Source organism: Halyomorpha halys, unplaced genomic scaffold (genome assembly GCF_000696795.3).
Source record: "Halyomorpha halys isolate HHAL.00 unplaced genomic scaffold, Hhal_1.1 Scaffold262.1, whole genome shotgun sequence".
NCBI lineage: Eukaryota > Metazoa > Arthropoda > Insecta > Hemiptera > Pentatomidae > Halyomorpha > Halyomorpha halys.
In genome coordinates this window covers 1,054,944-1,081,660 of record NW_027109480.1, presented here as the reverse complement: position 1 = coordinate 1,081,660, position 26,717 = coordinate 1,054,944, and the positions used below count along the sequence as shown (strand labels likewise).

The 26,717-nt window shown below is 32.6% G+C and overlaps 1 protein-coding gene across 1 annotated transcript in view; it reads right to left on the bottom strand.

Annotated features, from left to right (window-relative positions):
• LOC106680455 (calpain-D) overlaps positions 1–24,046 on the bottom strand; it is a 63,137-nt gene extending 39,091 nt beyond the window's left edge. Inside the window, exons 1-7 of the mRNA XM_014420176.3 lie at positions 23,753–24,046; positions 16,540–18,436; positions 13,304–13,487; positions 12,565–12,767; positions 9,809–9,923; positions 8,853–9,039; positions 4,014–4,211 (exon numbers count right to left, since the gene is read on the bottom strand). Coding sequence (XP_014275662.1) covers positions 4,014–4,211; positions 8,853–9,039; positions 9,809–9,923; positions 12,565–12,767; positions 13,304–13,487; positions 16,540–18,436; positions 23,753–23,790 — 2,822 coding nt within the window. The 5' untranslated portion in view covers positions 23,791–24,046. The remainder of the gene's footprint in view (positions 1–4,013; positions 4,212–8,852; positions 9,040–9,808; positions 9,924–12,564; positions 12,768–13,303; positions 13,488–16,539; positions 18,437–23,752) is intronic.
• Positions 24,047–26,717: the final 2,671 nt, after the last annotated feature.

Genomic DNA, 26,717 nt, shown 5'->3' with positions numbered 1-26,717 from the left:
CAGGGATTATTAATTATAAAGTAAAGTCTTTGTTACATCTTTTATATTTACAATTATGTATACATTACCAAGAATACTATTATGAGAGAGCATGGTAAACTTGTATCCTTATACTTCAATTATAAGACAATGAATTGAGAAGTACCAGTTGGGATCTTTGATATTTATACTGACTGTAAGTAATTAATTCTACTACTGCCATTCTAATTACATCAGAAAAAAGTCTTACTTGTTTCGGTACATCGGTCGGCTTGGCGGTTGTCGCGGAAGAGCGTCCATATTCGCCTCCCGGCTGCCGCTGATCTTTCAGACTGTCTTTCTCTGTGTCCAACTCCCAGTCCTCCCCTTCTGTCCCAGACTCTTTCAGCCTGTACTTCAGTCAGACTTCCTACAAGACTGTCCTCCTCCGTCAGCCCTCCTCCTAACTCTGTCCTCAGCTCCGGACTCCCTCAAAAACTCCTCAACTCCGACTGCCCTTTTTCTTCATTTTCTCCCCTCTCCTTCTGACTCCTCCTTCTTTTGATTTCTGTGCTTTGATTGGTTCCTCTATTTTTCATTTTAGAGGGGGTGAGAAGGTCCAATGACCTTCGACAAAAGTCGGCCTTTTTCCTACCTTTCATCTTTAAAAGTTTCTTCTTTGAAGAAAGGCGGCTTCTGGCGGCTTATTGTATTTTTCCCGAGGTTTTTAGAGAGGCCCCGTGTGAGATAAGGGGTGTTTATTTGTTTTCAATTATGGCGGCTATTTCCCTGTACTTTCTAATGTCTAAACTGGCCACGTGCAAGATAAGGGCTGTTTATTTGTTTAACTCTGCCTACACGGTCAACCGTTCCCACAGGGTGCATACCCTCTGTTATCTATATGCCTCTGTACATTTCTTTAGATCTGTAGCCGACAGATATTTGCATAGGTCCGGCAGTATCTTTGGCATGCCGACAAAAGAAATTATTTTAAGTTAAAAACTCCAGCTGGTGCCTCTCATACATATCAGATGAGCATGGAATGCTGATGACAGAAGACAAGGACATACTGGAGGTTTGGAGGAAATACTTCCAAGAAAAATTCAGAATGGAAGAAAGGTGGCAGAATTTTCGAGATTGCTGTAGAAGAGGTAGGATAACTGAACCAGAAGTCTCAGACAAGAATAATTCCATAGAAGAGGAGCAAGTCGAAGCAGCCATGGCTATGGCTGGTAAAGCTGGGAAAAGCGGCTGGGCCAAATGGGATTGCACTCGAATTCATAAAACATGGGGGAAATGAACTCATTAAGTGTCTCCAAACACTCTTCCAAAAGATTTGAGATCTAAAAAGGATACCAATGGAATGGGAAAACAACATCATTATCCTAATCCATAAGAAGGGTAGCCAAAGTGTGTGCAATAACTACCGCCACATATGTCTGTCATCGGTGATATACAAAGTATACACTAGGATCCTGGAACAAAGATTAAGGAAACTAGTGGAAGAAGATATGGAAGAGGAACAGGCAGGTTTTAGAACTGGTAGGCAGACCCAGGATCATATCTTCTCCTTGAGAATGATTGTAGAGAAGGCATAGGATAGAGGTAAAGCAGTATACTTAGCTTTCCCAGATTTATGGGAGGCTTTCGACCATGTTCCTAGACAGGAAATATAGGATGCATTGGAAGATAAGATAATCCCACAAAATCTCATTAGTGCATTCAAGGGGGTATATCAAGACCCTAAGGGAGTAATAAGGCTAACCGGCACTGAGTCCGAACCATTCCATTTCTTTAGGGAATTCAAACAGGGCGATAGCCTGAGCCCTGTGCTGTTCATAATTTTTATGGATGCCATTTGGAAATTTAAAAAAGAAGGAAAACCAGAGCAATAGTAGTGTATTGGAACATGATCCCAGTGTTGGCACAGGAAATGATCCATCCATGTAGATGATGTGGTTCTGGTTGCGGATAATACTGAATCTCTCCAGGTTGCGGTGGATAAGTGGCAAGAAGAACTACAACTCAGAGATATGCAAATCAATGCCGCCAAAAGCAAGGTTATGCGTGTTGAACGAAGATCTCAGAATCACTGGAAAGACCCTTGAGCAAACTGACACTTACTGCTACCTGGGAACAATGATCTGCAAGGATGGAAGTATAGACCAGGAGGTCATGAATACAGTCCAAAAGGCCAATGGAATATTCTATCTGTTGCGGCCAACATATGGTCCACAAATCAATTATAGGAACATACGATTTTTATAATGTCAAAAACAAAACAACTCTCTATTGTTTTTTATACTGAAAATCAACAGACGACTTCTTAGAGTTTCAGTGTGCACACACATATTGTCTCCTTGACTTGTATACACATATTGTATTGACAATTCCTTCAGCTTTCTCACCCACTGGAGTGGTCTGTGGTCAGTATGTACCTTGAACCTTCTGCCGAACACATATGGTCTAAAGTGATCGATGGCCCACAATATTCCTAGGAGTTCTTGTTCCATTGCGCTGTATCTACTTTCCATCTCTGTAAGGTGGCTACTTGTGTACCCCACTACTTAAGGGAATACCACTTCGGGAACAATCATCATTGTCCCAAATACCATACAACAGGGCTACACTTAAAATAACCAACATAATGAGTAATATGCTTAAGGAAAATATAGCCCTAATTAATGGTCTTCCTTGGCTATATATTGCTGCCAAAACAGTTGTATTACAGCTAGGCATAAAAATGGAAGATAAAAGTGAAAATAAACAATTAACAGGATGCAGGGAAATGCCTCCATGGAAGAGAAGGCTTCAAAGGAAAATTAACAACTTATGGGAAAAAATTGGCATTATCTCAAACTATATCCGTAACCCTCAAGCTGCAAGAACCAAGACAAAGAGGAAAATAGATCAGATTATAGTGCAAAACTTGGGCACCTTAATGGAAAGTGAGTTAATTGATAGGTGACTCTTTATCTAGGTAACCTGAAACAAAAGCAAGCAGTTTTGCAGGTTTACAGGCTTACAGAAACCTTGCGCAAAGAGAAAAAATATCGAGTAAATAGAAGCTTGAATGATATAGAAGCTTACTACATTCAATACAATAATCAAGGAGATTGTCTAAACCCATTATGGTTTTGTATGGCGCTATTCTCATTAAACAGAATTCTTCAAAAGAATAAGGAAGGATACAAACTGATCATCAACGACCTCAGTCAACCACAGCTGATATATGGATGACCTCGAACTATACGTAAAAAAAAAAATCAGTTATAAAATATGGTTGAAACCATTTCATCTTTTACTAGTGACATAGGAATGTCATTCAGCCTCGATAAATGTGCAGCACTCCATGTAACCAAGGAGAAAGTGTAGAATGGGGTCAGAATAAATTCACCACAATACCCAAATCAACAAGTTTCACAAATAAATATTTCAATTATTGTTTACTTTTTTTTATGTTATTTTAGCACCAACTGATAGATGTTGCCATTTGATCAGACCAAATTTGTTATACTTTGCTGGATAAATAAATAAAAAATGTACAAATGTATGTAAATGTGATGTACAGAAATAGGTAGGTTTTTAAGCCAACACATAAAATAAAATACTACTAGTCTCATAGAGTTGGAGAAAAAAAATTAAAATAATGAATTTGTAATATGCATTTTAATGTCAATAAATCAAAAATAACCAATTCACAACAAAATTAACTTTGAGGTGTAGATAGTTGACCGTAGATTACTGATTGGAGAAGATGGTTGGGGGGTGCGGTCAGGAAAGAAAAACATACATAAACAAAAAAATATTTATTTATGCCAATAAATAAATATTTTTTTGTTTGTTTTTCTTTGGTGACCGCACCCCCCCCCCCCCGACCATCTTCTCCAATCAATACTTAATATTAACTTCGGGTAACAAGGTAACAAGTGACAATTTAGGCTAGTAGATTAAAAAAGAAAAGAAAAGTGCTGTGAATATATCCTATCTAACAAATAACATTATCCCTTAGAACTGCTCAATATAATTTAGAACTGATATTTAACAACACTTACTTTAAAACATCATCAAAAGATATCCAGAAAACACCATCTGAAGCTCCATGAGGCATTAGTAACTCCCTTAACTGAGGAGTCCATACACTAGAATCATCAGACCAGTCTCCCCTCCAGGAGTAATGGCCCCATGGGTTTCGAAGTCTCAATAATCTTATACCATTTAAATCACGCACATCTAAGACTGAATATGCATGTCTGAAATAATGAATGAGATTATTCTGCATTAATAAATACTACTAATGGTAATATAGAATATCTCCTCACCAAACAATAACATTAAAAGTAACCACTAATAAAGAAGAATAAAAAAAAAAGATATAACATAAAAGATTTAAATTATCAAAAAACAAGCGATTTATTAGAAAACATAGGTATGTAATTATCTTCTACCACGAAGACCATTTTATATGAAGCAGGTCCTCTTTCACCAAACACTAACAACTAACAAAAGTAAAAACACAACAGCAAAAAATGGATCTAAAATTAAATGTTTTTTAAATATTTCTTTATGGATTATAATTTTATTGCAATTATATTAGTTCAAGAAAAAATTCAACCCTTTTTCACTCAAATTCTTACACAGGACATTTTGAGCTATACCAGCTAATCTTTAATCTACAATCATATGTAATTCACTTTTAGTAATTATAAAAAAACTACCCTAACGTAGAAATTAGTTGGAATTAACATCATACAAACAAACCACAGCACAATTTATCTCCATTCTATAATGCATGTGTATATTTTTCAGCTTAAAAAAACAAATTTGTTATAACTAATTTACATCTTTGATATTGTCTTTACCTTTTTTATCATTTTAACATTACATGTTTTTCTATCTACAAGTTAACTTGTCTTTTCACCCAACATAAAAAAAATTGTCTTTATGTAATATCCACGTATCATCTATGTAATGCTTGATTTTTATGAAATCTATAAAAATTTAATCATTTTTTAAAAATGTTATTATTTTTTATTTTATTTTTTAAAATATTTATTTATTGCTATTTACAACTGTACATTATAATACATTTATTAAATCTGACCTAAGTTAAATTGGAGTGTTACAGCGTGTAGAGAAACTACCCATTGGTAGCACTCTAATGACATTTTACATTAGCTAGTCTCGTGGCCATCTTCTTTTCAGGCGCCTCGGAGGATTGTCAGGAATGGAAGAGGATGCAAGATTAGAAACTAAGGGTTTTGAGTGGTTAGAGAGTTTATAATGGAAGGAGTGATATCTGGTCCGGGCTTGATAAGCTGATAACTTGTTTCATTAATACAATCTAATTACTTTTAATATATGTTTCTCCTAATAAGATTGAGTCTGAACTGATGTACTTTAGTTTATAGTTAGAGATGGGATTTGCAACTGTTTATTGTTAATTATTAGGTAATACATCTATTAATTTTTTAATTAGAAATCTATCTTATTTAATATATGTATATAATATTGTCCCTTCTTCTTCCTCTAACTCCTGTGTGCCATAAAGTGTGGAGCTGCAGTCTCAGTCCAACTAGCACACCAGTCCCCGTCCCTGGCAAGTCTTCTCATCTCTGGGATGGAACGTCCTCTTGCTGCCCCTAGTTTTCCAATGTACTCGGAATACATGCACCTGGGTCTGACAAACGGCCTCGTGTTTTCCTTCCGACCTAGTTTCCAAATACCACCTGGCTTTTGTGGTATTGTCCATACCATTTTAGTTGCTGCTCTTCCATGGTGTCATGCACTGATTTCACACCTAGATCCTCCCGATTTCTTTCATTTCTGATGCAGTCTCTCCTGGTCTTACCAACTATTCTTCGGAGGAATCTCATTTCTGCTGATGTTATCCTACCTACATGCTTGTCGAGGGCTGTCCAGCTTTCTGATCCAGGAGGACTGGGAAGAACACGGATTTAAATATCCGTATTTTGGCATCTCTACTTACTTCTTCCTTGCCTATAAGAGTTTTGGAAATCTGATGGTACACTCCATTGGCCTTCTTCACTCGATTTAGAACCTCTTGGTCTATTTTACTATCTTTACTTATTATGGTCCCTAGATACGTATAAGTATTCGTAAGTTCAAGGATTCCCCATTACACAAAATCCTAGGCTCTGCGTTTTTTCTTTCGACACACATGATTTTACTTTTGTTAGGGTTTATTTGCAAACTTCTTATCTTTAGTTTCCCACTCCATTCATCCAAGGATGTCTGAAGACCCTCTTCAGAGTCAGCTATCGGTACGATATCATCCATATATATCATCTCGCACATCGCTTGGGCCAGGACTGGAGTAAGGTTCCAAAAACCTATTAGTGCGCTTGGGCATCTCCTTTTACACACCTTCCATATCTCATTCATAAGGAGGACAAATAGTAATGGGCATAATATTGTCCCACATTTACAGTTTATTTGCTTTGTTTTTATATTTTTGTTATGTTAATGGATTTTCCTTCTTTTTTATTACTAAAATTTTATTCAAAATTACCACATTCTACTGTTACCTAACTTCATTTCATGTTGCTCCAAATTAATGTTCCCATTGTATAATGGCAGTCTACCCATAGACTGAGAACTAGCCCTATGTGGGGCTCTTTAGTAAAGCAATTCCTAATAGCATATATTCAATCACTTGGAAACTGGGAAAATGACATATTGGTCTAGATATACAAATTATGAGTATTGGAGGTCAGTGGGCCAACTAGAATGGCTTTGTCTGAAGAAAACATTTTAAAAACCCAGCCAGCAGGCATTAATTTTTAAAATCCTAGTAAACCAAAGAACAATTTTAGATTACTAAATAAAAAAACAGGTAGGGATTGTAGCGAGAGGAGCAAGAAGTTCAGCTCCAATCCACCAGAACGCAGCACCTCGAGCCTCACCGAAGCCATCAAATTTATAAATTACATTCATTTATAAAATCATTTTGATATTTTAATATATTATTAATTTTTGTATATACTACTTAGCAAAATTGATAAAATAATAAATAAACAATACCAAAATAACGCACAGAACTATCTCAAGCAGATAAGATAAGATCGTTTCTCAGTTACAGCCACATGCACTAGCCCTATAAATAAGGGCCTTAACAAAGGCCTAATTGATCATTGATCCACCACCTTTATCCGAGGCCAAGTTCTTGCACAGGTAGCATACGCTCTGCTTGAGGTAGTTTCGGTGTGATAGGCGATTTTGTTCTCTAAAGGGTTGTTTTTGTTTTACACTCACTCAAGACATGGCCTCTCTCCTTCTCCTTCTCTTACTCGACAATCTTAGTCCTTCATCTCAGCAACTACAATTGTTACCTATTTATCCTTAACGGCTATACTAATCCATCTGCTTCATCTTGGCAACTAGTCTAGCTGATCCTGTCTCTCCAGTTCTTGACCGTCCGCTTCATCTCGGCAAATAGTCTAGCTGAGCCTGTCTCTCCACAGTTCTAGTCTGTCCGCTTCATTTTGGCAACTAGAACTGTTACCTATCCTTATTAGCTTACTAGTCCATCTGCTTCATCTCGGCAACTATTTAGCTGGCTCCTCTCTCAATAGTTCTAGTCCGTCCACTCTACCTCGCCAACTAGAATTGTTACCCTACCTTCTAGCCTACTGACCCTCTCCTCTACCTACCATGTCAGTGTCCAGGGCTCCTCCTCTGGCATGGTCGATCCTTACTTCCTAAATAACTAACTGAATACGCCTTGTCGAGGGCCTTCTGTAGAGTGGATATCAGGCTGGAGAGCCGTATAAGACCAACTAACCTCACTCACTCATAAGATAACCTTGACAGGATTATCACTTCTATGCCATCTAAATAAGTTGCCGACAGCAGGGTGACAGGCCTCACTAACCTGGAGTAGAAGGGAAGGATAATTCCTAATGAGGCTGAGGCACCATGGCCCTCCATGGAAAGTGATCAGCCACTTCAAGTAACCACACATTCAAATATTTACCACAATCGACTGTGTTTAACTTTAAATACATATTACCTACCTGAGCATACTGGGCCACCCTGAACAAAAAACAATATGCCCCATATTCAGATCGATTCACAATAAGATCTGAAAAGGATACTTATCACTGGCTTAAATTAGACTTAGACCCCCCTCCCCCTTGTATCTTTTATACATAAATGAACATGCCAAAAATGTTAAAGATCTTCTATACCATTCCACAATATTCCAGTTTCTCCAGTACAATTATGAACTTCCTTGAAGCTGTAATTTTTGTGATTTCTATGTTATAAGAAATGCATATATTATTACCACAAAATAACCTTAAAATATTTTATAAAAATTTAGAGATAGGATTAAATAAATTAGGATATCAAATATTATAAAATACCATAACGTCTTTGGAGTATAATATTTATACCCTGGACTACTTATAAACTGTTAACATCACAATTTATATAGTTTTATAAAAATTAATGTAATAAATATTAAAATAAAACATTTGTTCAATGGGAATCCATCTAAATATTCTTAAATAATCCAATTAATGAAAAATAATAATATTTAATTTAAAACTGAAATAACATTACAGCAAAAATTGATAATGGGAAAATGATAATTGAAGAAGATGGTTAGGGCTCTGGTCACGAAAAAATACATAATCCAGTTGAGGGGTGGGTCTTCGCTTACATCTCTATCCAACATTCCTGATGAAGACCAGCATATTGGGTTGAAACGTCAACAGAAAATAAGTGAATAGTTGATAACTATTTTTCTTTCTTCTTGACCATAGCCCTGACCATCTATTTCAAATTAACTTACGATCAATTATTTACAAATATAGATAATTCAAAAATACTCTATTGATCGGTTACATCAAAAACAAAGAAATAATTACCTAGGTCTTAGCCCTTTTTCTTGATATTCTTCTTCATCCACTTTCATATTTCCACCTCCACAGGAGGCTCCCATCAAGTACATAGCTAATCTAGAGCTTAATAATTGAGCCCAGATCAAATCTTTATCAAGTTCATCTTCGGATGGAATAGAACTAGGTTGTAGGGGTACACTTTCACAAGGAGCACCTAAATAAACAATAGAAAGATAATGATTTTTAACTGTAGTAATAAAAATTGATTAAAACTCCTTTGAATTATATAAAATTTAAATGCAAAACAATGTGGACAAGAAATTTACAAATTAATCTCAATTCATAGTTAATTATTATATGTGGAAATAAAAATTAATACAATATCACCAATATCAATGGTCAGGGATTGTAACAAATAATAAAAATAGTTTTATTAGAAAGTCTAAAGTCCACCCTGGCAGATTGAAAGGTAATTAACATACACTTCTTTTTCAATGCTAAAAACTACTGCTCTAACACTATTGAACATAGTGGCCTCAGCATTAATTTAAATTTAAAAATTAGATTTAAATTTTAATAAAATTATATTTTCAGATATATCTCACTATTCTACCCTCATTTTAAAAATGAAATAGAGTGAAATGCTAAACTTAAAAATGATACATCTTCAAATTAACAAATAAATTAAAACTCAATTAACATAAATTATTTTATTTATTTATTTTTATTATTATTATTTTTTTGGAACAATGTGGGTCTTCATAAATGATTAACTATATCACTGTTTTTGAAAGTCTAATACTAATTTTGTTCTTACTTATATACTGCATAAGGTTAAAATACTAAAAATTCTTTTAATTAAAGTGCATAATGGAATATATAGGAACTAGTTAAGTTACATCATGGGTCTACCTATAGAACAATGAACTTTATAACCAAAGGACCTTCAAGAAGGAATCTGTACCAATCAATTAAAAAATTACCAGTTAATGTTGCAAGACCTTCAATGGCTCTACCAGATACAAGCGCTTCATAACATCCATGAATTTTTGCAACAGCTTTCTCAATTAACGGAACCCATAACTGTTTCCGTTTAGCCTGAGAAGGATGAAAAACATGTGTAGAAAGAATGTATTATTATAAAGTATTACAATAAAATATAGAATTTTTATATAAAAAAGTGAAATGTTGTTTTCCACTTTGATTTTATACTCTGAACAAAAGTTTAGTATTAAAAAAAATAAATATAAAAACATAAAGGTCATGTGAAAATGAAATTATGACACTGAAATGGATACTTATTAAGTTCCTCTTGAATTTACAATTTTTGACAGTTATTAATATTATGACAAAACATGGATAAATTAATCATAATGAAGAAAATACTAACAAACAATAATAACATAAATTTTAGTTAACATTATACTGCAGAATAAATCCTAAGGAAGTGGTGCCCCACTGCCTAGTCATCATACCGTAGTAAGCCTCTGGCACTCAAGGTTGGGAGGAACAGTACCCTAACTCACATACAGTGCACAAACTCAGCACACTTTACACAAAGTCATATATAATACACATTCTAGAGCCACTTTCCTTAGGTAGCTGTATACATAGAGATGGTAGCACTATTAGTAGACTAGGGCAGTGGTTCCCAAACTGTTTTTTGCTGTGGTACCCTTGATAACCTAAACAAATTTCGTGGCACCCTTTTTTTGAATAAAAAATGTTTTCGACACCCTGAATTGAATTCCATAACCCTGGTAATAGGGAGTACTCAGTATACCACCATCATACAGTATTACTATGTTGAGTGGTAAATAAGATCAACCTTATCCTTATAAGAAAACACCATAGGAGCAATGTAGACAAAATGTAAAGACATACAGAGGAGCTAATATGTACTCTGGTCACTTTCTAAGCATAGAAGATCTGAAAGCTAAGATCTGTTGAATAAAGAAGCCTGAACTTAAGTGAAATTCAGAAGATTCAGTCTGAGAAAGTTGAAGAATACTAAAACCTATACAAAAAGAGAAAGGCCTAACTCACTACGCTAAACTAATGGATTCTAAAATACCTCAAGAAACCTACAAACCTGGATAGGATACTGAGAAGTTCCAGTCTGTCTGTCATAACGCAAAGATGGAACCAAGTATTAAGTATTAAGACCACAACAGAACTCCTTGTAGTTCTGTTCAAAACTACTGACAACAAAAGAAGGATGAAAAATGGTTACACTGCAAGAAGAAAAAATAGAAGATAGAGGAGCTGAAGAAGATAAAACAGACACTAGAACTTTGACAAAGAAACTAGGGATTTCTTCCGAATGGTTAATAAAGAAAGAAAGCTGTACACCAATCAACTAAAGTCTTTTGAGGGTAAAGAAGATAACACGGGCACTGACAAGTCTAGAATTTTTGAAGAATGGAGGAATTACTTCAATAACCTTTTTAACTATAAAGACGAAGGCACTAGTGAAGAAGTAAAAATCCAAGAAGAAATTCACATAAGCCAGCTAGAAGAACAAGAAATGAACATTGAAGCCCCAGATCATGATGAGATAACTTATACTATTATCAAACTAAAAAAAAAAATAATAATAACAATAATAAGGCTCCTAGGTTTTAACACACTCCTAAAAAATAGTGGAAGTGAGCTTATAAAAGCACAACAAGATCTCCTCCTTTTGATATGGACAGAAGAGGTGATGCCCACTGACTGGTATAACACAATTATATGCCTTATACAAAACAAAACAATGGTGACAGGCTTATATATAATAACTATTCAGGTATCTCACTACTTTCCAGCACCTATGAGATACTGTCTCACATTTTATTGTGATACCACTTGCCCTATGTCAAAAGTGATTTATCTTGGTTTGTACCAGTGAGGCTTTAGAAAAGAAAAATCCACCCCAAATCAAATTTTCGGTTTGCAAACCATTCTTCAAAAATAGTGTGAATTCAAAACCACGATTCATTAGCTTTCAGAAATTTTAAGGCGGCAAAATACATGAAAAATTGTACAGCACACTCAGAGAATTTAATATACCAGAAAAACTTGACCACTTGATATAGCTCACTGTTGTGAGGTATGTGTCTAGGGCAACCGAAAAAGGCCTCCTGATTTTCAGAAGAAAAGTTCTCTACCAAATTTGGAGAGGTGTAAAAGTTGGAGAAGATTAAAAATGCCACACCAACCAAGGAATATCAATGCTTTTGGGGAATGAATCTAATGTAAGAACAATGAAGTTGAGATCTTAAAGATATAGGTGATAGGGTATACCACCAGGGTAGCGGATAAAGAAATGCAAAAATTAGTGCCAATTTATGGAAGAAGGAGTGACAGCAACTAGCTAGCTAAGTGATAGCAACTGATCAAAAATGTTTTGATATTAAAAGTTAATTATAGCTGACAAACAAGAAAACAAAAATTTCTTAGGAGCATTTAGAATACAATTTGATCTAAATGGGTTATAGTTAAAACATCTAATCATGAAAACAAGTAGCCCTTCTAGTGTTAAAATCTACCTATAAGAGAATTAAATAAAAAGCCTAAATGTCACAGAATGTTGAACATGAAAGATCATGAAAAATTATGTTGCTCTAATAAAATTATGAACTGAGAAAGACACAATAAAGAGTCATAAAGTTTTATAAATAAATCAGGAACCAAATAATTTATAATTACAATTAATTGAAACACAAATCACTCAATTAACCAAAAAATAATCACATACCTGAGAATAAACTAAATGGCCTTTTTTATCACATGGTAGCAAATCATCTACTAAAACCGTAACCCATAACCCATCTTTGCATAGCCTAACTTGGTAAGCCCCTTGTGGGCTATATTCACGTGTTACCATAACATTTCGAACAAGATCTTCTCTTTCTGCTAGAACTGCTAATGCACTAAGCAGCCAACAATTGCCTAAAACACCTACAATAAACAAAGTTAGCATTAATTTACTAACTAAAAATATTAATACATCATATATTATTATGAATTTATCTATATTCAACAGTCATGAATTACCAACCTATCTTCTAAAATAATTGTAATTATATATCAATGTTTTACGATACAATATTCCATTTATTACATTAAAAATTTATTTATATTAGGAAATAACAAAATTTAAAATTTTCTTTAATACTCAAGAAATCATCTTGGAAAAAGTTGATTATGATCATATCAATTATGACCAAATAGCAAGTCCAGTTTTTAAAAAAATAAATTTCCTGTGTTGCAGCATGTTCATTACTAGAGAAAGGTAAAACATATCTCATTCATCAACTTTTAATTTTTCTTGTCCTTTGAGGGTTAATTTAAAGACGTAGATATAACAAATCAGTCATACCATAAAATAAAATTGGTCCTTTTTTTTTTTTTTTTTTTTGAAGAATTAATTTCATGTTTAATTTGTTTCAAATATTGAGGTTATTAAACTACATGTAGTTAATAAATTTAGTAACCTTGGGAAATATCTGATGGCAGCGGTGTACGAAAAACAACCCAGTTCAGCTTTGAATCACTTTCAGTATTGATCTGGTGAGGCCTCAACCATTGAACTACATGACTGTCTTTCGCTTCATTTGGATTGTAGTACAGTGACTTAGTAGCCGGAGGAAAAGAATCATCAACGAACTGTTCATTATTCTAAACAATAACAAAAATAAATTAAATTAAGCACCCACTTTATAGAGCCTATGTGTGCCCCAGGAGGCTCGATCCACTGCTGATGACAGAATAAAAATTGTCACAGCCAGACTTGAACCTAGACCCAGGAAAAAGGAGCACAGTGCCTTACTTACTGAGCTACCCTGCCCTACTCCATTTTTATCTATAAGATTATTAACTACAGTCAACTACCATAAAATAGTACAGCTTCTTGGCCAAAAGGGACAACATTGGGCCATATATGATTTACGAAGGTAAATCCCTTCTAGCAGCTGAAGAATTTCATTTCAGAAAGAATTTCAAATAAAAAAATTTTTAAATCCCTTCTAGCAGCTGAAGAATTTCATTTCAGAAAGAATTTCAAATAAAAAAATTTTAACTTCTTTTTTCGCATCATTGATCTAAAAATCATATGTGGCCTAATGTTGTACCGCTTGGCGCAAAGTGATACCATTTTTCTTTATATGTAATATGTTTAATAAAGGATACCAACATCTATGTTACTGGGTTGTTTCATATGAAATGTTAGTTTTCACAGGAAAAGGCTATTTAGTAAAATATTTTTATTTTTATTTTTATTCAAAATATTTTCCATACATTTTCTCCATGTTATTAACTTTTCAATCCCACAACCGAAAAATTCAGTTGTGTCAAGAAATGAAGTCAGGAAATGCATTTTTGACCTGAGAATCATTTTTAAAAATTTTACCTTTAAGGACCTTGTCCAACTGTCTGAAAAGATGGAAATCTGTTGGAGACAAGTTGGGTGAATAAGGTGGGTATGGAAGGACTTAGTAACACAGCTCATTTAGTTTCTTCTAATGAAACATGAGGTCTAGGCATTGACGTGTAAAAGTTTAGGTCCCTTCTGATTAACCAATGCAGGTTTGTTCTTTTTGATGTGCTATATCATTATATCACTGTAGTATGAGATGGGTGGTTTCACCTCTGAGTAAAAAGGAAAAATGAATTATTCCTACCATTGACCATCACACAGAAACTAATAATTATTTTGGATGCATATTTTGTTAGGGCATGCTTTTCCTTGATAACCTGACCGATGCCTGTTATCATACAAAACACTTTTCATCACACGTGATTATCCTTTCGAGAAAAGACACATTTTTTTGCCTAGGAAGCAGTAAATCCTACATCTCATAATGCTTAGGATGCTGCTGTTCAAGGGGTATCCATAGACCTACCTTTCTTACTTTAAGTGTCAAGAAACTGTCAATACACTTGTATTCAGTAGTGCTGCAAGTCTAATAACTGTTTTAAGGTTTTTTTTTATCACAGTATGCATAAGCTCATCGTCGTCAATTGCTGGAGGAGGTCTTCCTATGGGTTGGTTATCCAGATCTGTATCACTAGCCAAAACTTTTTCAAACCACCGGCGAAATAGCCCTTTTGTTACAAAATCCTTCTACAAATGCTGGGGTAATCTTTCTAGCAGCTTAGGCTGCCGTTTGTCAAAGTTTAAACTCATAAAAAAAAAAAATAAGTGCTCGCAATTTGAGTGTTTCTAAAGTCATATTCATTTGATTGTCATTTGATGGCATACTTAACATTGTACAATCCATTGGATAGTAAATATTATCAAAAAAGAGATAACTAATAATGACTCATTACAATCAGTAAACATAAACATAGTGAACAACAACAGTACACTAACCCCACTTTTAATTTTTGAAATAATAAACAGATATTTTATATCAAATGATCCAACAGTAAAAGAAAAGTTAGAATATTAATTTAAAACTTTTATTTTATAGTATTTTTTTAATTAGCTTTAAATAAATTTACATAAAATGCAGTAACTTTATTAAGGCTTTCTATAAATTATAATATACACAGTGATAACTAATTAAGTATAAATATAAACAAATCATATCAAAACGAACAAATAAAAGGTATGAATGTGCTAGAATTATTTTTCTGTAAATCATAATCCTAGGAAAGAGTTAAATAAATAACAAATGTAAATCCACTAAGCATACAAGTATATTATATGAGTACATAGAATCAGAGAAAGTTATAATAATGCTAAGTAAATTTGAATATTCAAACATTAAAACAAAGAAAATATATATTAACCAAAATAAACAAAAAAAAATCTAAAGTGGTGTGCGCATCACAGAATTTTCACTTACAGCTCTACTTTGAGATTATATAAGTTTTGTATGTTTTAGAACAGCTATTTCTTTATTATTAAGGGTGAAAATATGTTTTATAAATGGATCAGTGAAAGTAAAATCTGACTATTGACAGAACAAACATGGAATAGCAAAATCTGTAATTACCAAATTCTTTCATATTGTATACGTATTCCATTGTTTATTACTGCCAATAATGTGAGATTTAATTAGAAGTATTTAAAAATATGGCATTTAAGCTCTAAATAAAAGAAAGACATACTTGGACCCCTGGGGAGAGGGAAGAGAGGGGGAGAGAGAGAGAGAGAGAGGGGGGGGGAGAAGGGGGGTTATCATAACCATGGTAAGAGGGTCAAGTTTCTATTCTGTGGGGCCACCACAAAATTAAAGTCAATTCCCCCAAGTCAGAGTCAAAGTGGCACCGCTGCAGAACTGAAGTAAACTGAGACACCTACATTTCAGGTTGTTAAGCCACAGACAGCTCTATGCCATTAAAACTGAAGACACCTAATTTTTTACTTGACCTCAGAACTGTAAGATGACAATAACTATTGTTAAAAAATATGTTAGCTCTTGACCCCTCATACCTTATAATAAACTAACATACAAATAACTTCACTGTGAAAGGAAAATTTTCAATTTCTAAGACGAAAAAAAAAGTACTAACAGCAAATTAAACTTAAAAATTCTAAATAGCTTACATTATTCTAATGGAATCATAAAAATACTCAATAATATACACCAATACAAAAAATAAATGAATTTAAAGCTAGACAAAATCCACAGAGTGAAAAAGAGAGATTAAATAATTAAATTAACATATAATGATTTAACTAGAAGGGAAAATAATATATGTACTAAATAAAATAAAATAGTACCTCTAAACAATACTTTATAATTTCATTCCAGTCATCAAGGGCCTCCCTTTCCTCTATTTGCCTCAGGTCTTCACTAAGTTCACTCTCCTGTTTACTTTTTGAGGTAGTCTTAGTGTATTGATTTATAAAATTTATATGAGTGATTCTGGAGGAGCTACTTCTAGAACTTTGACACATATCACATAATGACATGCTAATTGAGTTTTCATAAGTACAGTGAGCACAGTGCCATTTTAATTCAGGTAAGGAAACAGGATAATCTGTGATTTTATAATCTGTGAATAAACTTACAACTTTTGGTTTTATTAAATTTCTATTAGTTGTACTTCCAGCACTATTCCTTCGAACAACTGACTTCTGCTTCGGGATGGCACCACCTACTGCTTGAAACAACTTAGGTTTACTATGTTTATGGGAGGGGCTTCGAGGTGAAGTTGTCTTCACAGGAATGTCTGAAGTCCTGGATTTATTCTGGCTTTTACAAACCTGGCAATTTTGGGCTGTAAGTGGATTTTTTAATGTGCACTGAAGACAAGTCCAAAATTCACCTTTTCTTAAAGTTAAATCATGATTTACGGAAATACTTTTTAATTTTGAACCTCCACAGGCTATACACGCAGCATCAGAAGCTACATTTACAAGAGTACATTTCCTACAAGACCATTCAGAATCAAGGCTTGTAGATAATCCCTTTAAATCATCCACATTAATAGAAGAATCATTACTACCCTCATTTCTTTGAGAGACAAAATTCGAACAGTCTTTTGTTACAGTTGTAAGACTAGGCTTTGTAAGAGATGGAGGTGTTCTAGCAGAGTAGCATATATCACAGGTATCACACCATAGTGGATTATAAGCATAAGAACATTTGATACAAGTCCACATTCGTTCTAATGAAGACTGAATACGTGAAATTTCACAAAGATTTTTGATGTTTGATGTACTACTAAGATTAAGAGAAACGGGTTGAGTAGATTCTTGATTTGTCATAAAAGATATGTCTTTGGTTTTAGGTTCTGAAATACCAATATAAGAATATGATGTGAAAGGATTTCTGTTGGCAGAAAGCTGTAGGTTAAGATTATTAAATGAACTTCTGATAACTGTTGATTCACTCATTTTTAATTTATTTCCATCAGACTCATGATTGCTCCACTCATTTCCAATTAGTTCTGATTGGCATCGTTTGTATAAAGTTTTTTGCCATAAATCAGAATGAGAACTGTGATTTCCTCCTTTCTTCTTTTGAACATCTAACCGATTTTCCCATTTAGGTACAGCAATGACCATATTAGTATTTGATGCATCAGTGCTTGAAATTGGAATATAACTCTTCTTGGGTGTTTCACAAATATCACACCTTTCTGAATCGACAGAATTATCTAAAGTGCAACGCTGACAGGACCACGTTTCACTATCATTTCTAGAAACACTGTTAAAATTTTTGTTTTTATCAGTAATATTAAAATCAATACTTCCTTTATCAACCAATAGACTGCTCGGTCTTCTGGGTTCAGTATACTTCTTGTGAATTGTTGATCCATTAGATAATGACCTGCTCACCTTGTATTTTACCCTTTCATATACTGAGAGACTATGGCGTTTTGGAGATTTATTAACAGAGCAATCTTGACAATTGTTGTCCAGTAATGTATTTAGATTGGTTTGTTTTTCTTGCATCTCATCATCATTAACAAATATTTGAGGCATGGCCATTTTCATGTATCCGCAAATGCAACAGACAAATGAAGATTTATTTCTATATAAACACAACTTACAAACCCAATCATTGATTAAATATGGTAAACTAAAGGATCTGTGCTGATGAAGTTTTACATTTCCATTTTTTTGACCCTCAGTTTCAGTTATTGAGCATTCATCATTGTTAGTAGATATTCTGGAAAAAAAAAATTACATGTTAATATGTATACGTGTGTGTGTAAAAGTGTGCATGCGCATGTGCATGTGTGTGTAAATTAATAAATAAGCTATGGAAATATAAATGAAGGTACATATTTAATAATTACATTATTCTCATCAAAAGGCGCAATTCACCTATCTGTTCACCAGAAAAGTTGAATTTAAAGTATTAGTGAAATACAGATGTTGTTAAAATATCCATGCATATTCCTCAAATAGAGGAAATAAAGTAGAGGGAAAAAATTAAGCTCTCCTTCAAACCATTGAGAACTAAAGGAGTAAACTCATAGTTACAGAAAATTAATCTTCAAGAGCTTTAGGATATTTTTTCTGATTTTATTCCAATAGTACATATTCAAACAGTACCTTATTTTCTTATTCAATACATTTAGCATAATTTCCTTCACTTATTTAATTTATAAAAATAAATGAAAAAGAAAAACCCTAAACTAAATGGGGCAATTGTGATCCTCAATAATTGAATATAAAAATGTTTTAACACTTCTATTTGTGACTTGACCAGAATATTCAAAATGAACAAGAACTACAATACTGAATCTACACCAGATAAATTTTATAAATTTATAGAACACACATCTTTGTAAAGAGATGCTGCTGCAATTAAGTTCTATAAATACCTCAACAGAGGGACTAAATCCTACTGCAAGCAATACCAGCCTGCTTCTGAAAGGCTAGCAACTCAACATAATTTCTCATTGAAAGTTAGAGAAATCTCATATTATATTGAGCTTGAGACCTCCAAATGACACCTATTTCCCTCAATGCATAAATGGCCCCCCCACATCCTTGCTCGAGGCTCACTTACTTTGAAGGAGCTAATTGAAAAGCAACAAACTAAGGAACTGAATCACAACAGTAAACCATGCCTATTTCAGTTGAAAAAAGGAATGGGGTCACAATTTCATTCAAATTATGTGGATAAAGTACTGAAGAATCAGTTTTTATGCTATGTACATTAGATAAGTTATGACCAAACACCAAAAAAAAAAAGGAATAGAAATCTTCTGGTAAAAATAAATGATACAAGAAGGAAAAAGGAAAATATATGGGTTTGATTGGTCAATGATGTGGACAACCTTAAAAAAATGAAACTAAGGGTATTAATCACCTAGATTGGCAGTGAATGGTGGGAGAAACTGAGGTCCATTCCTACATACATATATGAACTTGTTACTTAATGGCATGAACTATGCTGCCCAATGTTAGGAATGAAATAAAGATAATACAGCAATGGGTAAATAGTCCAAAGTCATTTCTTCTAATTATATGTCCTATCTTAAAGTATATGTCATTAAAAAATAAATAAACTAAAATAATTCCAATGAGATAAGAAAGATTTATCAAATAAACAGTACTGTAATTTAAACCATAAAATAATAAGTATGGATCTTTAAAATAATAGAATTTTAATAATTTGAATTTCATTTCAAGATTCGAAACCAAGAAAGATCCAACTTTTCTCTTTTATAATAATAAACAATGCAGAATGATTGTAGTTATAGCTACGCAGAATGACTTGCAGCCAATAATAAACCTTAAACCAAAACTAATAAAATAAATAAAAACCTGCTCATCCCATAGAAATGAGGTGACAAAAAAGTTTTAAAACAACAAAATGAAAAACTGTACTAAACAAAATAAAATTTAAACAGCATCAAATGCATGCTGCACAAAAACTATACATACCTCATTAGAGAATAAACTGTGCTTCATTTAAAACAAATAAGCACAAATATACAATCAGTTAGACAACAATACTGATATGTAGATACAAAACTGATGTTTATGGGTAAAAAAAAATTTTAATTAATTATTTTTCAATTTTAGAATTTTGATATATTTTTCATTTTATCAATCAACATAAAAGTAAATTGTGATAGTAAAATATTGAATAGCCTTAACTATAGTAAGTATATGAGATGATATGATAAACCATGTTATTAAAATAGAAACAAATTAGACCCAATCTTAAAAAAACAAAGCCCTACTAAACTGACAGTTACTGATGTCAAAAAGAAAAATAATTTCTGAGACATTTTTTATTATAACTAATAAACTTAAACAATCATTCGATACGTCTGGTACTGGTAATGACACCAATTTTGAGTTAACTTGAAAGTTCCTGAAAGAAGAAACCAGTTCCTCCACAACTAGAACAATACAACTTTTTTTTTGTTTTGGGGTCCTTATATTCTTCAATTTAGGGTAAGAAAGACAGGTTATCCTACAGGTTACCAATCTATTCTAGGCTGAGTAGGTAGAACTCCCCACTGCTGCCGAACCCCGTATGCCAGAAATGGCAAGGAAGGGGGAATAAATAAATAAAAAAAAAAAAAGGTCAAGATTTATATCAATATAATTTTATAATTATATTTATTTATAGATTTATACAAAACTATTTTAATAATGTTACATGATTTCCAAAAACAATAACTCTTAAATTAGTAAAGTCTATGTAAGAAATTAATCTAATAACAATGTTTTAATAATTTCTAGCTAACTAAAATCAGAAAGGAACATAATATTTTGGATAACAACAAGATATGTCATTGTATTAATTTACAATCATTTAAACAATAAATTGTAAATCTAAAAGTAAGAAATAAACAAAAACTGGAATGTACGGATGCACTGAAAGTTGATAGAGGCTAGCCGGGATGAGTGCTTAAGCTGATTCTAATATCGATTAAACATTACACATGTCTTACCACCATTAGTTTGCCAACTTGATTCTCCATCAGAACTATATTCAAATCCAATATTTTAGGCCGCTTCAAAATGGAAACCGTTTCAGTTGAAATTTAATATGTTTAACTTATAATCAAATTATTCTGTATTCATTAATAATATAATCAACATTAATTAAGAAATCGGCCTGCATGAATTAAGAAAGAAATCTATATAAATCATGCTGGTAATTCTGCATATTTTTCAAAAAGTCTTAACTAAAATAAAAGAAGTTTATCAAACAAATATAGGAGTATATTTCAGCGATAACACACAAATATATTTATAAATAAACAGCAATAATCACCATGTAACAAGTACATGTTGCAAATAGGCAGAAACCTAAATTCGAGATAATTTATACATTTTTAACCAGAGTTGGGAAAAAAGCAATTACAATTAAAATTACTTTCCAATTACTGTAATTTAGAATTTCAGAAGAAAAATTATAAGTGATTGTAATTGTAATTACTTAGTGAACTACTTGAGGGACCACAATAACAATTACAAGCTGAGCCTAAGTAATTACAATTACCAATAACATTCTTATGTAACTTATTTTTTTTCCTATAATTGCTAGTAATTATAATACAATTACAAGTAATTGTAATTTTGATTACAAACACAACACCAAAAAAAGAAAAACATTCTGTTCTACTATGACTTCAAAATATGAAAATGATATCCAGTCCAAAAGTCCTTGCAGGTGTATAGAGTTATAAACATATTACGGTTAATTCATATTTTTTCAATGATGCTGAAAATAAGTATAAAATCGATATTATGATTGTACACTTGCATTTTAATTCATTTAACTTTAAGAATTTCTGCTCATAAGAAATATGTTCAAATAAACTGAATACACATATGAATTAAATTAAATGTAATAACTAAGTGTCAAGAAGTAGCTGTAATTGTAATTGTTTTGGACTATTTGATGGTTATCATATTGTAATTATAGTGCAACTGATACATGTAATTGAAGATGTAATTAAATAGCTCATGTAATGATTCCTGCCCAACCCTGTCATTAACATTAACATAGCTTTAGATTGATTTCAATATAAATTGTGAAATCAAAAGCAGTGACTACTTTTAAGAAAATACTCAATCATTAAAATAATGTGTGTGATTTCATAATCAAATCAGTGTATTGGAGTAACAGATAGTCTTACCTTACAGTTCCAAACACTCTTTTAAATTAAGCAAGACTTCAGCCTAATATAATCAAAAAGACAAATTTGATGGTCAAGTGAGGCCATTGTAAAAACCATTTTAAGAACTTTGGATTATTCATCGAGATAGCCTGAACACAGTATTTGATCAATTTGGTCCTACTATGCCAGCAGTTCCCCAGTGTTTTTCAAAACGACACTACTTGGGCAACAAAAATTCTGGGGAATCTTTGATGAGCTAAAAACAATTTGCGGCATAATGATCCTTGTTGGGAGCGGTTAAATGAGGAAGAAAAAATAAAAACAGTGCAAACCAAATGCTGCAATATACTATATATTTGTTATTTTAATTTAAAAAATATTTATATAATAACTATCTTCCACACAAAGAAAAGAAACTGACAAAAACATTAGATAATTATTACAAAAGTGAAGCTCATGTAAAATGTGGGTTGTTGGCAATAATAAAGACTTATAAATGAAGAAATAGATTACAATGAGCGAAGATCACAAAGTTTAGAAAGAAATTATAATTTCAATTTGAAATTTTAAGGCAGTTAACCAATCTATAACAATAAAAAAAAATATTTTCGAGACAGATAACAAACAAAAAAACTTCTAATTCCGTGATTCGATTTTCTTTGTAAGTAAACTTACTAAGTTTATCAATGTGAATTTCGATAGTGATATAATGTGCAACTATAAATTAAATCAGACATGGATGGGACATGGAAATTTCCTGAGGCTGGTAGGTTAAATGTATATTTAATTGTTCAAACCAAATATCACACTAATTTAAAAAAATCGAAAAAAAAAAAAAAAAAAAATTACATTGAAAATCAATGAACATAAAGACCAAGAAAAATACGTATAAAATATTAAAACCACTGATATTAACTATACACAAGTTCAAATACTTAGTCCATTAAAAGGGTATAAAAAAAAAAAAAAACTTCATTATTAATTATATATATTTTTTAAATGTGGTTTGATAATTCCATACAAATAAATATTTTGTAAATACATGCAAAAATGGATATTCTTAACAGTAGACGTAACAGAAAAATAGTAAAATAAATGTAAGTATAAAACATGCAACTGTGTGCCTTACAGAAACTAATAGTATAATGCATTAAATGAAAGCAATTAAATGATACACAAAAAAATATGGATCATTAGGGTTCATAAATACATTAACAAAAAGCCTTGACTAACAAGAAATATTTAGTTCAAGAAATAAACTTTCATAGCATACATTTTATTTAACCATCAATCACCTTTAAAGAAATAAAATTCATATAAAAAGAAAAAGGATTTTTTAGATTTTTGGGGAAAAAATATTTGACTATAACTTTTAGGAAACAAGTTACCTTTTAATAGCAAATTCACAACCTGCATCATAAGTCATAACGTATTCAAGATTTGGCCATAAGTAACAAATCTTCTTTCATAATTAAGTAATATATAAGAGTAAAAATCTGTTTGCATAACAAGGCAAACTTTGCGACAGATATCATCGCAGATTTTTTTTTCTTTTTTTTATGACACGGCATCAATATAAAAATGATTGATGGAATGGAGAAAGTAAATACATCTCTTGAAAATCATGTCTATACCCTAAATTTTTAACTAAATGTCACTTACTGAGTATAAACACAAGAGGTTCCATCCAAAGAGCTAACAAAACAAAAAAAATAGTTGAAACCGAAGAATCATATGATTACAAAAAACATCTTAACTTTACGAACAATCTTGGTAAATATTTAGACACGGTGGATCTAAAATGTAGTATACCATTAAATGTTACAAGAAACTTCTCGTTTTATATATAATGAAGCACATTTACTTTATAATTGTGTAAATTAATTCAGGTCAATGTTTGTTTGTTGTCCAATTAGAGTATAAAAATAAACTTAACAAAAGCGTTAAAATAACAGTCCTTGGACGGTAATGTGAGAACTTTTGGTAACCAAAGACCTGTTTCCTCTGTTTTAGAAACTTTTAAAATTATTAATAAAAGCCATTGGAAGATGGTCCGGGTGAGGTCAAAGGAAAAAAACTCAAATAGTCATAAAACTATTTAATATGAGCCAACCTTTCAAAATAAAATAAAATAATTGTTATTATTCATCTCTCGGTCTCCCACAAAGTCAGGAGATGAATACCCTCTGTTTGTAGTCACTCCATACACAATATCCATAGCGAATACATTAAGGCTGTATATTTTCTCTCCATAAGACTGTAGGCAAATACCATGTGAATTTTGGCTACCTTCCCGCGATGTTCTATGGCGAATACCTTCAGATCTCTCCAATCATGTGTCATTTGTTAGTTGACCTTCCGATAAGTGCAGCGATCCGCTTTATTCAATTCCTATCCTGCCATCTTACCCTTACCTCTTACCTGCTTCCCTGTTTTATGTTTATCTACTTCAACAGACACGAAAATAGGTTTCTTATTGTTTTGGCTCCAGAAATTGAGATTTTGTGAGCATTGTACACTGGCAACACTGAATGGATGTCTAAATACTTGGGAGTAGGGAGGTGTAAATATAATGAAGGGAATAGCGTAACTACAGTTGAGTTTAGCTTCATTGAACTGGTAAGTGCCGCCATTATCTAACTGTTCCTAGTCTATATAGATAGATATTTAAAGCTTGGTTTATTAGTTTTTCCTTAAATCAATTCAGTAAGCATGGTGTAATGCACTGTATGCGGTTGTACTTAAAAGTCAAATGTTAAAACAAAAGGCTGCATCGCTGAAACAGTGTTGCAGAAAAGAATTATACCACTTTAACTTACAACCCTACTTTGAGTTGAAATTAATCCTTTCTCATTTCAAAACACATGCTTGTATATGTTTGTATTGTATTGTATATTCATTGAGACAATAATTTCCTTTATAAATAAAAAAAAACCTCCTGTCACGAACGCTCAACGAGTCTTGGATAGAATTGGATTGGTTTGCGGTAATGACATGGCTTACGGAATTTGGAGCATTAGAACTCTCAACAAACCTGGACTAATTGTTGAACTGACAGCAGAGGCCAAAAATAGTTAGGCACAAGCACAGTTAAAACGCTTGACGACAGCATCCTATAGTGAGAGTAAACGGAAGCACGAATTTAAAAATTTCTAACCTCAAATCAACTTCATCTGGTAGTGCTCAGCTATTATATTTTTGGCTCTCGAGTAATTCTTCTAAGAATTATTGTTTAATTTTCATTTCAAACAGAAAGAATCAGTTTTAAAATGCGCCTACAATTAGCACCGGAGTTGGTATATGAGGCCATACCACCACATGAGATGAAAATAGCGCTTACTTCGACGCATAAATTGGAAGATAAACAGAATTTAAACCCACATCTGAAATCATTTGTTAGTCTACACAGCTGAAAAAATGGTAATGAAGAAAGATTAATAAAGTTTTGTATATCCTGAAGTCTCTCCATAATTTATATATTTACACTCAACCGGTCATAAACACAGATGGTGTTTTCCGGATGAAGGAACCAACCTGATTGGTCAGATATTTATATCTAATCGACACTTCAATAACGTGAGCCATGTTCGGTCATAAGGGGACTAGATATTAACTCCAATCACTAAATCGTTATCATGAAGTTAAGCAGTGGATTAAATATATGTAAGAAGAAAGAAAGAGAAAAATTACAGGCATGGAATCTTGATATATTGAAAAATAAGAAGACGTGTATTTTATATAAGCAAAAGGTAGATGAACGTACCAAAAATATTGGTGGTGTTACAGTCGAGAGAAAAATAATTGAATTTGAAGTAAGAGTTAAAAAAAGAAACATTGAAAGGTTGCGGTATTTGAACAGGAATAATCATCAAAGTCATAAAGAATAAAAATATGCAAGATCCTAGGCCAAGAAAGCTATAATGGAACAGAAAGCGAAAAGTGCTGTTAAAGAAATAAAGAAAATTTAATCTTTCAGGAAAAATAATGAAACAAGGGAAAATTACAGTTAGACAAATAACTTTTAAAGTGAATATAGGAGCCAATGTACAGTGGTTAAACATGATAGCAAAGAAGCGCTGGTCATTGGAAGACAGGTATAAGACCAATCAAAAAACCATTCCGAGGCTCCTAAAAGTTCATGGGGTTCTCCAAGAATTTACACCGCAATTTCGGGTAGAAGTAGCCCCCCAGTGAATGTTCCTATAAGAAAATAGGGTTGCCAGCTAAGCTCATCAGGCTAACGAGGTGTACCAAAGAAATGGGCTGAGGTAAGGGGACCTCTTATTAGCTCTCTTTTTATTTAATATCGTCTTCCAGAGTATTGTGAAGCAAGAAGAATTTGACTCGGGAGAA